General features: G+C 45.8%; 1 protein-coding gene across 5 annotated transcripts in view; it reads right to left on the bottom strand.

Moving 5' to 3' along the window:
- Nucleotides 1-13,558, bottom strand: part of Hipk (Homeodomain interacting protein kinase) — a 162,753-nt gene that overhangs the window by 27,030 nt on the left and 122,165 nt on the right. For 4 of the 5 annotated variants that reach the window (XM_037422147.2, XM_037422151.2, XM_037422148.2 and 1 more), the window contains 2 exons: nucleotides 8,521-8,743; nucleotides 7,185-7,469 (listed from right to left, as the gene is read on the bottom strand). In XM_037422147.2, the coding sequence (XP_037278044.1) occupies nucleotides 7,185-7,469; nucleotides 8,521-8,743 (508 nt within the window). The remainder of the gene's footprint in view (nucleotides 1-7,184; nucleotides 7,470-8,520; nucleotides 8,744-13,558) is intronic. The other variant, XM_037422150.2, reaches the window with a different exon arrangement.

The raw sequence follows: 13,558 nt of genomic DNA, 5'->3' as shown, positions 1-13,558 counted from the left end.
ACAGGTTACATGTATTTTACGCCACAGCATACAGAAATATACGTTTGTGGTGCGTGGTCTCACCAACTCTGTTTCACATTGCGTGGTTGACCATTTGAGATGCTCTGCGTTATGCGCAAATAAAGTTTCTCTCTCTCTCGCTCGCGCCACTCGGTGTGCTCCCGAACGCGCTCACCATGTGGTACCTGCTTGTTTATGACAACGCCCTGGTGCCATCTTCCTCGGTCACTGTGTTTCCCCCAGTGTTGACCAACATAGCAATTATGACGATCGTGTGCCCTTTCATATTGACGACTTGGACTTCCTTAAGGACTTTGGAGCTGCCGCTTATGTACATTGTGGACAAAAGGACGAGACACCGTCCCCATGGCGAAGCCTACCCGATGACCTCTTCTTTATTCCGTGTTCTGATCTAATCTTAACCTAACAATAATGGAGTGACTCGTCGTCTTCTACACAATATTCAGCATCTTCCACGCCCCCACAGTGGTGAGTGATGACAGAGAACACTAGCACACACACGAACCTACACAGGTTACATGTATTTTACGCCACAGCATACAGAAATATACGTTTGTGGTGCGTGGTCTCACCAACTCTGTTTCACATTGTGTGGTTGACCATTTGAGATGCTCTGCGTTTTGCGCAAATAAAGTTTCTCTCTCTCGCTCGCGCCACTCGGTGTGCTCCCGAACGCGCTCACCATGTGGTACCTGCTTGTTTATGACAACGCCCTGGTGCCATCTTCCTCGGTCACTGCGTTTCCCCCAGTGTTGACCAACATAGCAATTATGACGATCGTGTGCCCTTTCATATTGACGACTCGGACTTCCTTAAGGACTTTGGAGCTGCCGCTTATGTACATTGTGGACAAAACGACGAGACACCGTCCCCATGGCGAAGCCTACCCGATGACCTCTTCTTTATTCCGTGTTCTGATCTAATCTTAACCCTTTGATGGATGATGGGACACATAGGTCCCACTTTTTGAGTTGTCGTTTTTTCGCTCTAAAATGCTTACACATGAATTAATATTCGAAATTTTCATATGGCGCCATCTATGAGACCTTGTGCAAAACACTCTATGCAGTTTTCTGTCCGTGTCATGAGGTGGAGCTGGAGGCGCTCCTGTTACATTTTGTTGTGTTCTTGTGCTCGTGTCTCGTCAGTTTGCGCCTGTTTTTGAAGCTAATTCAACGACAGATACATGTCTGGTAAGTGAAATATTCGCTTCTTGCACTACGGTATTGCTTTGAGAAATACAATTGCCTATAAAAGTTACCCTACGTTACGAAAAAACCTTTGCATGTATGAATCTCGTGTAACACGTGCGTTTTGGCGCCCGCAGGCTTAGGCTTATTGAGTCGAGTGCGTACACTGGCGTGATAACGGTGCTGAATCGGCTGATTTCCTTCTCCCACGCAGGAAAACAAAAATGCCTGAGCCCAGAGGAAGCTCTAGAACTGTTTTTCAGTTTACCGGACAATTGCAATGACAGTACAGATGAGTACTGCGAAAGTTCTGAAGACGAAGAGTTTGTGCTTGCCCCTCATGAAAGCAGCGAGGAGGACGACACTTTGCCGCCGCTACCAGGGCCGAGTACAAGCAAACGCAAAGGAATCCGACGCAAACACTACGTTGGAAAAAGAAAAAAACAAAAGAAATCGAAGAAGCCTTCCGAAGAGCTTGATGACAAGACTGTGGACAACCAGTGGGACTCATCCAAATTTGTTGCCACAACTCCTACAAATTGCAGTGCACTTGGATCTCAGAAGCTTTCGCAGAGAAGCACTGTACTTGAAACATTCTCTCTGTATTTTGATGACGATGTTATGAAGCATATTGTCGATCAAACCAACCTATACGCAGCACAAACAAACCGCGCAGGATGGACGGCACTGACATGTTTAGAGCTTCGTGCTTACATAGGACTGCTTGTTCTGATGAGCGTCAATCGCATGCACCACCTGCAAATGTATTGGTGCTCGGACAGCTTCTTTCATGTAAAGGAAATCGCGCAGGTGATGACGTACAAACGCTTCCAGCTCATAACAAACTGCCTTCACCTGAACAACAATGACCTCATGGCGGATTACGGCACAAAGGACTACGATCGGTCCTACAAAGTTCGACCTTTGATGGACATGATGAACGAGAGGTTTCTGGCTAACTACACGCCATCCAGTCATCTCGCTGTCGACGAGAGCATGATACTGTTCAAAGGGCGTTCGAGCATGAAACAGTACATGCCCATGAAGCCTAAAATCAAAAGGGGCTACAAAGTTTGGTCTCTCGCGGACTCCGAGACTGGTTATCTCCTGAAGTTCCAACTCTACGAAGGAAAGAGCGCACACAAGCCAGATGACGTAACCTTGGGTGAACATGTTGTTTTGACCCTGACCGATGGCGCCGTGCCTGCTGGCTCACAGGTATTTTTTGACAATTTCTTTAGCTCTACGAAATTACTTCAAGTGCTTCGGGAAAAAGACATTCTTGCTTGTGGTACATTTCGCGTCAACAAGAGGGATCTACCTCAAGTAGTCAAAGAAAATAACAAGCTCGAGAGAGGGTCCTACATTTGGAGAAGAAAGGCAGAGGTGGTCGCCTATCAATGGAGAGACTCAAAGAATGTGCACCTTATGTCAAACTACCATGACCCAGAAGACCGTGTGCAGGTGCATCGAACACTCCAAAATGGCAAGAAAATGGCAGTTGAGTGCCCCTCTGTTGTGAAAGACTACAACACGTGGATGGGAGGTGTCGATAAATTCGACCAGAAGAGAAACGCCTACCCCGCAGACCGCCGATCAAAGCGCTGGTGGAGCCGCATATTTTACTTCATGTTGGATGCAGCGGTAGTGAATGCTTTTATTCAAATGAGTTTTATAGAGCCTGTGGTTTATCTGCAGTTCCGCTTGATACTTGGTCGCCAACTGGTTGCGCAAAACACCTTTAGAAGATCAAGCGTTACAATGAAAGCTCACCACAACAAAAAGGGGAAAAAAAACGGACGTGCTATGAGCGGCGTGCCCGACGAGCTTCGGTTTGCCGGAAATGGCCACCATCCGAAGTTCACCGGTAAACGTCTGCGGTGCCGGTGGTGCTCCACACAGATGAAAGAAGTTCGCAGCAAATACATCTGCATAATGTGCAATGTGCCCCTTTGTGTTGCGTGTTTCGGCCCGTTTCACTGCCGCCCATGATTTGCCTGAAGTGGATGGTGGGACATACCCGGTCCCACTTTGTGAATCTGCTGGATGTGGTCTGTGGGACATACCCTGTCCCACTTTTTTCTTTTTTGTGAATGGTGATTTTAATTCCTGGTTTGTTTTTTGTCTAATAAAATCACGTCAGAAAAGGTGCTTGGTCTACCAGTGGTGCTTCCGACGTTTGTTCCATGCCTTAAACGTGTTCCCCTTGATGGGCTTGTGTGGTCGATGAGCAGTTTTCATTTGTACGAAAATTCGTGATGCCGACTTTTCCACGAGAGTCTGCAGGAGCCATTTCTGAGAAGTTTTCTTGAGTTCTTAGTCTTGTTTGCAGTCGCCTTGGAATTATCGGCCCTTTTCCTTTGCCTTGATGTGCGAGTTCCCGCTTTTGACTTAGACGCTTTCTTGGTCTTTTTTCTCTTAGATGAAATAAGATGTACGATCTGCATTTCCTTAATTAAACGCTGACGTATGCAGATTTCTCGAAGAGCATAGGTTAAGATTAGTACAACAGGCTTCCTTCAGCGTCCTCGTGGTCTTCCTTCCGTTTCATTTCGAGTGACTAGCTGGTTTTTTTTTTTTTTTTTTTTTGCTATCTGCCGGCCATTGTACACATTGCTGTGAAGACTTATTAGGATGGCAACCTGTCGTCTTCGGCGGGCACTTATCTTCAATATCTGGTGAATATTCTATCAGAAGTTCAAATGCGTTCTGATTTTTCTTCATACAAGTCTCTCCCACAAGGTACACCGGAGTAGCTGATTCTGTCTTGTCCTTCACTTCACGGGTGCAGCCGGTAGACGAGACTTCTAAAGTCGTGGAAGGGGTCTCTAGCCTATGAAGTTGTTCTGGCTTGCTGATCTCCGAGACTGTACTCTGTGCAGAGAGAAAGCTTGTATGTTTGTTTTCAGTCTGTTCATCTATTTGCCGTAAAGTCGACTTATCAAACGTCTGTGTGAGAAGATCCCTATTGAGGAAGAACTTGGTAGGTGTTAGTGCTATGGACGAGGAGCCAACTTTTTCTTTTGCTTCTGTTTTAATCCGCTCTTTTACTGATTCCAGATCAGCTTGCTGAGCTATCGAGTCCGCTTCTAAACGTTCAATAGGAACTTCATCTTCTAACTCCTTGTCAATTTCTCTGAAATTCTTATAGTCGTTATTCCAAATTCGGTAAAAACTCATCAACACTAATTGGTGGGCGATCCATTTGCCCACCGGCAGCCTCAACAAAAGTCCTGCAGGCTGCAGGTGCAGTCGAGAAGCCATGAAAGTCCGCTCTGTCTCGCCTCTATAGGCCCTTTCTCCCGGGTTTTACGGCGCCAAAATGATGTGGAGATAAGGACGAGCCGCCGTCCCCATGGTGAAGCCCACCATTGACCTCTTCTTTATTCCGTGTTTTGATCTGACCTTAACCTAATGATAATAGTGTCACTCGCCGTCTTCTGCACAATATTCAACATACATAGTCTCGGTCTCATTTTTTTTGTATACAGTTAAACCTCGTTATAACAAGACGGGCTATAACGAAATAATGGATATAACAAGCAAATCCTAATTCCCCTTGAAAGTCCCCATACAAACCAATGTATTTAGAACCTCGTTTTAACGAGGCAAAATTTGCCTGTTATGGGATATAACGAACAAATTTTGTTAGGAAGTAAAATTTTGAGCTGATGTCACGACAGTGCACAACCGAATTTGAGACCGCGCGCAACGCGAGAACTGTATTTAGCAGTTCTAATCTTACATACCCCCTTCCCCTTGAGTAACCGGTTCCTAGAGGGCAGCGCAAAAGAGCGCCCCCTTCTGCCCCTTCCTCTTCACAGTCACTTTCTCTGCAAGTCTTGTCGCTCGCCGACAGGAGCCGCATTGCTTTTGCATTCGTGTTTCTTCTCTTTTTCGACTGCTTCCGCCTTATCTTTTATCGTGCTGTGCTCGTGATTCCAGCAACATGAATGCACCAGGAGGGAAGCGAAAGCGCATAACGCTAGATCAGAAGGCGGCTATGATAACAGCCGTCGAATCGGGGACCAAGAAAGGCAACGTGGCAAGAGACTTTGGCGTATCGACGAGCACACTGTCAACCATCTTGAGCAAGAAGGAGTCCATCATTGACGCTGTTGCACGTGGCGTGAAAGGAAGCACTAAGAGGATGAGGGCACCTGCCTTTGAAGCGGTCGAAAGGGCCGTTTTTAAATGGTTCTTGGACACGCGGGCCGTGAATCTGCCGGTGAGCGGCGCCTTGCTGCAAAGAAAAACGAGAGACTTTGCCTGCATCATGGGCTATTACAACTTTGTAGCAAGTTCGGGTTGGCTCCAACGCTTCCAAGAGCGCCACGACATTGTCGGGAGAGCGGTCTGCGGCGAATCGCAATCTGTCGACGAAGCAGAGGCTACCAAGTGGGTGAAAGAAAACATCGTGCGGCTGCTAGAAAAATACAGCGCAGAGGATATTTTTCACGCGGACGAAACCGCTCTCTTTTTCAAGCTGTTGCCGCACAAGACGTTAGTCCTCAAAGGTGAGCCGTGCCATGGCGGCAAGCAAAGTAAGCTGCGGATCACTGCGCTACTTTGTGCAAACATGACCGACTCTGAGAAGCTGCCAATTCTCGTAATTGGCAAAAGTGCATCCCCTCGATGCTTTAAGGGGAAGAGGCAGCTCCCAGTCAAGTACGTAGCCAATCGCAAAGCCTGGATGACCAGGGAGATTTTTTCAAAATGGCTTTGCGAATGGGACGAGAAGCTGGCAAAGGCGAACCACAAGGTGTGCCTTGTTATAGATAACTGCACCACCCACCATACCGCTGCCGTGCTTCAAAACATCGAGCTGCTGTTCCTTCCTGCCAACTGCACAGCAAAAATACAGCCGCTTGACCAAGGCGTGATTATGTCACTGAAGGCAGGTTACCGCAAGGGTGTGACAGACAAGCTCCTGCTCAACATGAGGATGAAGCGAGACATCGATGTTGACTTGTACGCTGCGCTCGAAATGCTTCAGGCGGCGTGGATGACTGTGACGGCGACCACGATCGCAAACTGCTTTCGACATGCCTCATTTGCCGCTGCACCAGACGCCAGCGATGAGCCATCAGACGAGCCCACTGTGCCGGACGGTTTTGCCACATCAGACGAAGTCGCTGCATCATGAACGACACTTCGTGACGCCGGTGTCGTGCCTGACAGCGAGTCGTTTTGCGACTAAGAGTGCGGAGTCGGCAACGGAGCAGCTCCTGGATGAAGATATTGTGCGCGCTGTCAGTGATCGTAACGAAACCAGTGACGATGACTCTGTCGACGAACAGGAGACAAACGTGCCGACGGCGTCGGAGGCATTAGGCAAGGTGGACGTACTGCGCCGCTACTTCGACGCTCACGAGGGCGGCGAAGATGGCTGGAACATTGCGGCCGCAGCTGAGCGAGCCATCGTTCGCATCAGGAAGATGCATCAACGTCCAATTATGAACTTCTTTGCAGCTAAGTCTGCCTGAAATGCAAGCTGTGTATTTTGAAGTGCATTAAAACAGGTGCATGACTTTTTCCTTTTTATTTGGGAATGCGGTTATTTTGTTGCATACCACCGTGCGGCGGGATGCTATTTCGCCCGCTATTTTTTTTGGGTAAGTACAGTGCATAATATTTGCGGTAAATGCCCGCTACGGCTATAACGAAATATTGGTTATAACAAGCAAATAGCGGCGGCCCTCCAATTTCGTTATAACGAGGTTTAACTGTATAACTTTTTAACCGCGCAAAGCACTGGGTGGAGGGGACGAGAGCCCTGTAGCGCCTTCAAGATTCATCACGTCTGTCTGCCTGCCTGCTGCTGCAAGTTCATTATTTTCTGCTTGTCTCTAGCTGAAATGAAGGTTGTGTCAACACATTTTAGCAATTTATCTCGGCAGTGAAAACTTGCTTCAGTATCGCTTTAAGGTAAATGCCACTAGTACACCTACTAACAGCTCGTGGCACACACACCTGTACAGCTCTGGCTGTGAGCTGGGAGCCAGGTGCAGCGGTTGGCCTATATGCTGCAGAGGGGACAGGTGCGGCCGGCCCAGAGTGGCGGCTGCCGACACGGGGGGCATCAGAGCGCTGCACTTGACAAGGCGCTCCCCTTCGAGGTAGCCATTGACGGCAGCAGGCCGCAGCTGCATGCTGCAGTCGTCGTCCACCTCCCGCTTTGGCGTCACCACCACATTCCCGCCCACTGGGTGGCACAGCAGTCTCTTTTTCTGGCTGCACAGGCTGCTGCTGCTGCTGCTGCAAGGATGATGTTTGCTTGTTCATTTCTGATCAGAGTGTTGGTTATATCATGACTGCATTTCGCTACTACAGCTGATTCTTGGACATGTAACAGTGAAATGAAAGAAAGAAATAAACTTTACTCAAAATGGAGGCATCCAGAGAAACTACTTTTTTTACGACGTGGACGCACTCATAAAAGCTTGGGTTCAAGTGCTGCCTGTAGGCGCAAGGCGACTGGGTGCACCATCTTGATGACACGGCAGCGCGATTGGCTGGAGAAGAGTCCTTTGATAAGAGAAAAGCTACCTTTTTTTCTTGAGTTGTACACAAGTATACCATGATTCAATAAAAAGTACTAATAGTGTCCCCTACGTATTCCTTGGCTTCATTTTCTGGCAGCTTCAAATGGTCATATTTTGGTCACTATCCACAAGTACACCAACTCACTTTCTAAGCTCAATTAAAATGCAAGAAATCGAGCATTGCAAATGGGTGCAAGAAACGGAGAGTGCAAACAAGACTAACTGGTAAAGTAGGAGTATGAATGAAAGTGGCTACAAATGCAGACGAGCTTTGATCTGCGCAGACTAGCAAGTGCCATCAGCCTGAGCTGTGGCACGGTTCTGCAGCACACTTCAGGTGAGCTATGGTTTACATGCTGACCAGACTGAGACTTATCTCTAACACAAAACCACCCAATTTTAAAATGAAAATACTGCTGAGCACTTGCTCGTAACAAAATGCTACAGGAGAACCTGCCTACTTTTCTCATAATGGCACACCACTTGGCTGAAAGTTCATCCCACTGCAGTACTTCATTGAATCGTCGTGCCGTAAATGGGCGCACAATAGAATTCCCTTTTCACAAACCTTCCTTCAACTTTGGTGCTGACGGAAAGTTTGCTGTCAATTGAAAAATGACAGCAAATTATTTAGGTTGCTCGTAACAGGTGCCAATAACTTCTTTAGGATTCAGTTCCCACTTAAAAAATTTTATTTGATAATTAAACGAGAAATGAGAGAAGCAGGTACACAAACTATGTATCTTTTCAGAAAGCACCCATACCTGATGGGCAGTGGGTCCCTTTGAGGCTCGGGCTTGATGGCCTTGGCCGTTAGCACACTGGTTGTGAAGTTGGGCAGGGCTCGGGCAGGGCTGTAGTGTCCCTCAGAGTCCGAGTCGGGCACCGTAATGCAGCTGGCCATGCGTGGACGCAGCGAGGACGAGTGGACGCCACTGCTGGTCACCACCTGGCCTCCTCCAGAGGACGACGATGATGGCAGCATCACTGCATGGGACTCAACGTCACGCCCACTGGCCAGCATTTCCAAGAGGCCATACCATAATCTACACGATTCTATTTAATTCGTTACTTAAAAGGATGTGGCAATTGGCCTTCTAATAATAATTATAACAACTGGAGTTTTATGCCCCAAATCAATAGTATAATTATGAAGGATGATGTAATGAAGGGCTCTGGAAACTTAAACTATCTATTGTTCTTTAATTATAATACTTTTGTGACTGAAAAATTTGAGTTTTTGGGTAGTTCGAGAAATCTCTTATCCTAGCACAGAAAGAAATTGGTGCTATAGTGTAGGACATAACAGTGCTAATATCAAACAACAGATTTAGTTGAAATATTATCTTGAAACTTACATAACAAAAAAATGCATAAAATACTGATGACAATTCCGTGCTACTCTGAATAAGATAAACATTACAAAATTTGGAATTGATGTTTTAAATGAAAAGCCCTCATAAAATATTAGTATGTAGGCACCGTAAGCACAAAGCTTTTTTAGATTCACGGACATTTAACCATTAGTGCCTATCATGCGAATATACGGGCCAGTTGCTCGATGTGGACAAACAGGTTGGCTCAGCAGCATACAAAACTGGGCCAGTTGGTTAAGCTTCACGATGTAAAAAACTAACGCAAAAAGACGACACACAAAAGAAGGAGGACACAGGACAGTGCTTGTCCTGTGTCCTCTTTTTTTTGTGTTTAGTCTTTTTGCGCAGTTTTTTTACATCATGAGGTTGGCTCAGTGGGTGTTGGCTTTTCAAAAATAAGCCATCTGTGCATACTTATTTATGTGGCTGCATCTCCCTCTCACAACTTCTATGATGACCAACAAGACAAAGAAGCCGCCACACAGTACTATACAGTGCTAGCTCAAGGTCCAGTCTGTGCCATGTTAATAGAGACAACTCCACTTTTTTTTTGCCCCAAGGGCCAAACGGCCTGCCCAAAATAAGTTCACACCTTCCTGCTAAGAGCAGGACCTTTATTAAGCATCAGATACATTTACATTACATGCGTCAGCGATTAAATGAACCGAAAAAAGAGCAAAACTTGCTATACTCAACGACAACTTATAGTGACAATGGAGCCAAGGCAGGGCTTCTGTACATTCGTGTTGCTCCACAAGTAGTAGGGCAGCTTGCATCAAATTTCTGTTTTGCTCGCTCCCATCATTTACATGTTTAGAAAATCACATGCACGAAATATTGTCCAGTGTATAGTTTAGTGTGATATTACCATTGTTTTTCATGGAGAGCTAAACAGGTCGTTTGTGGCCATGCACTGACCCAACATCACGGATGCCACGTTTATTTTGAAAAACGGGCATGTCAAAATCGTGGTGTTGTCAAAGAAATGGGAACAAAAGGAAGGCGTTATGCAAAGTGAACAATAACCATCTTTTACCAATGACTTCCTGCAACTACACGAGTGTCATAATAAATGTAGAAGCATTTATTTCAACAAGGCCTGAGACAATTATCAGTAAATTTAGGTACTTTTCTGGGTGTGATATCAGGCATGCCAGTTCAGTTCTGTAGCTTCCGCAGTGCTGTAAAGAAAAGTTGTCACCAAGTACAGCAGATACCTGTTGATGTTCCAGGGTGGTTTGACACACCATTGACATCTGTGCTAAAGCTTGCAAAATCGAAGTAATATTCCATATTTATATTGCTACCATCATCAACATACCGATTAACCGGAATCAGTCAATATTGGCCATCTTAGCGGGCACCAATGAGCGAAGTCAATGCCGTGACCGAAATCATCAGCGCTCACCTCCTTGAGAGCAAACAAGCTTTAAAAATCTCCCCATAGCAATAACAAACAAACAACCAAACAAGCAAGCAAGACTGATAAAAACATGCTCTTTTAGCCTTCGATGAGCATTAGCTGCCCAGAAGCACTTGGAAGACACCAGAATTTCAACTTGAAGTGATTGTTAGCACACTCACGATAGAAATAGGCATAGCCACGGAAGCGTTAATGTCCACTAACATTGCAATAGCACACTACACAGGTCTCTAGCACTCATTCATATGCAACCACTGTCGCCAAAAACGAAACCACAACCTTTGAATGAATGGTCTGGCACCCTAACCACTTGACCACCGCAGTGGACAATTGGCTTTTCGCAGAAGAAATTATAGAGGGAGCTTGCCCTCGCAGCTTGTCAGCCACATGAGCGTTTCTCTTCAAAGTGGCCGATTTAAGCCTGTGCCTCTTTACATGTCATTGCGCTTGTGAATCATCTAGACAAATGCCTTCTTTCGCCTCTTTCCTCCACTTAGTGTAACAAACAAGCACATGTCTAGTCAACGTTCCTGCTTTTCCTTCAGTCTCCTCCGTGCACCAAATGTTTATAAATTTTGCTTCTACATAAATACATATGTGTAATTATGGCAAGAAAAGCAATCTGAACTCAGCTGCACTGGTGTCTGAGTAAAGCCATGCTGTATTTGCATATGTCCAAGGCTCCAAGCACGTCTACATATGCGTGGTTCCAAGGAAGACATAAGATCACCAAATCACTGGAAGTGTTTGCAAGCAGTGTGTGTTTCGGCAAGTTTGCTCCATCTAAGGATTAATTATGTCCGAGCAGTTTGTAATGCGTGGTTCTTTAAAAACTGTAATGGGTGGTTCTTTAAAAACTCACTCACTGCGCAATTCACATGTTTTGACACCTAATGTGATGCGTTAAATAAATTGATATATATGTCAGGTTTAACGTCCCAAAACCACCATATGAATATGAGAGATGCCGTAGTGGAAGGCTCCGAAAATATTGACCACCTGGGGTTCTTTAACGTACACCCAAATGTGAGCACACGAGCCTACAACATTTCCACCTCCATCGGAAATGCAGCTGCCGCAGCTGGGATTCGATCCCGCGACCTGTGGGTCAGCAGACGAGTACCTTAGCCACTAGATTACCGCAGCGGGGCTTGTGTTAAATAGACTCTTTCCACTACATGGCATTCATATACAGTTAAACCTGGATGTAATGAAAAGAACAAATTTCCAGAAAAATTCGTTACAAAGAGGATTTCATTACATGCAGGTTAGGTGTGAAAATTAAAATAAAAATAAATGCACAAATTAAACAAAAGATGAACCAAAGGAAGAGCTAACCTAAAGCCCTTATTTGGCAGTAAAAGAAAATATATTAGTATTGTAATGGCAATTATATGGACACTCTCCGCAGATTTTTGTTGTCGCCACTATGTTCCATGACAAATATAAATTGATGACATGCCCCCACGCATTCTAACTTAAGGAGCGGCTAAAAAGCATACGAGCGAATGAAGTGGAAGCAGAGATCAAATGAGACGGCCCCTCCGTATCGCCTGGAGAGCGCATCTGATAACATCACCCGCGTGTTAGAACTGCTGTCAAATGTTCAAACTGAAATAAAATTCCCATTCTTGAATGAGCATGAAAAAAAGGGTAATAGAGGGTGGGGGGTCATTTGAGTAGCAGCGGTGAACATTGATTTTGAGGGCGCAATCGCGATCGCTGGCGAGCGTGCTATCTCGGCAAGCATCAGTGCGCTTTCAACACAAGGAGACTGAAAAGAGCACTTCTGCCTGGAGCAGCCATATTTAGTTACAACGTTTTGTAGGAGTTCCACAATATATTGGATCGAAAGAGTTGGCTGCCAGCCTTACTTCAATTTGTTGCAATTTGTTGCAATTACAATTTGTAATTTGTGCAATTACAATTTGTTGCAATCACATTCAGCGCATCATTTTCATTGCGTTGTCGTGTTGTTGCAAGAGCTATTCGCGAAGGCTATGATCCTGCGAACTCATGACGCGGTGCGAGAAGTAAGCGCGCGACAAGTCGCCCTACAAAGATCCGTCATTGTGACTGTGGAGTCTGAGCGTTTCTATCAGTGCCTAATCTGACATCCCCTTGGTGGCGACGACACGATTGTCCACATTACAAAAAAAAAAAAAAAGGTGAGTATCGTCTGCGGCCACATCATGCGTGTGCATTTTAACCATGCAAGCGTGCAAAGCGGTAAAAACAAAAAGCAAGCGACGCATATACCATGAAAAGCTATTCGGTAAAGCCCCTTCCACATGCGGCGCAGCCGAACACATGTGACACTAAATAAAAGCGTCGCACTGCCAATGCAAAAGTCGTTTTTTTTGTTTGGAGGGAGGGAGGGGAAGGGCACATCCGCCCGCAGAAGCAAGAACAGTGGCAACGCTGGCTGGAGGGGCGCAGGCCAGCTTACCCGCCTCGGGCACCCTCATGCACACCTGTGCGCAATGGAGCGCTCGCTCTCATCAGGAAGTCGCCAGCGCCACAAGTGCACCATGCGCACCACCATCCCTTTGCGCATCATTGGTGATGAGGTTACCATAAAAAATGCATGTTCATGCCAAAATGACAAAATTGGGGCGAAATTCTCACATTTACTGTGGCGAAAACTCGTTATATCAAGGATGTCTCCCGCTGTTACATTGTAACATAGGTCACAAATACATCTGCCTCTATGGAGAAACAGTGGAGGATATAAAAACTTCGTTGTATCGAGGAATTCGCTATATGAAAGTTTGTTGTAGACACGTTTAACTGTAGTGTTTTTTTTTTCTAAAGCAGTTTCAAGCAATGGTTTGTCTCTGTGGTAGAACTCCTTCCTGCCAAGGAGGAGGTTTGGGTTTGATCTTCAATGTACCGGGACCACAGTTTTTATTATTAATTCTAATTGCAATTTTCTTAATTTTTCCATCACGGACACGACGGTTTTTCGTTCAGAACGAACGATGCAGACACCAATATCAACAC

Source organism: Rhipicephalus microplus, chromosome 2, assembly GCF_043290135.1.
Source record: "Rhipicephalus microplus isolate Deutch F79 chromosome 2, USDA_Rmic, whole genome shotgun sequence".
Taxonomy (NCBI): domain Eukaryota; kingdom Metazoa; phylum Arthropoda; class Arachnida; order Ixodida; family Ixodidae; genus Rhipicephalus; species Rhipicephalus microplus.
The sequence above is the reverse complement of the archived record's forward strand: the minus strand, read 5'-3'. Positions and strand labels throughout refer to the sequence as shown.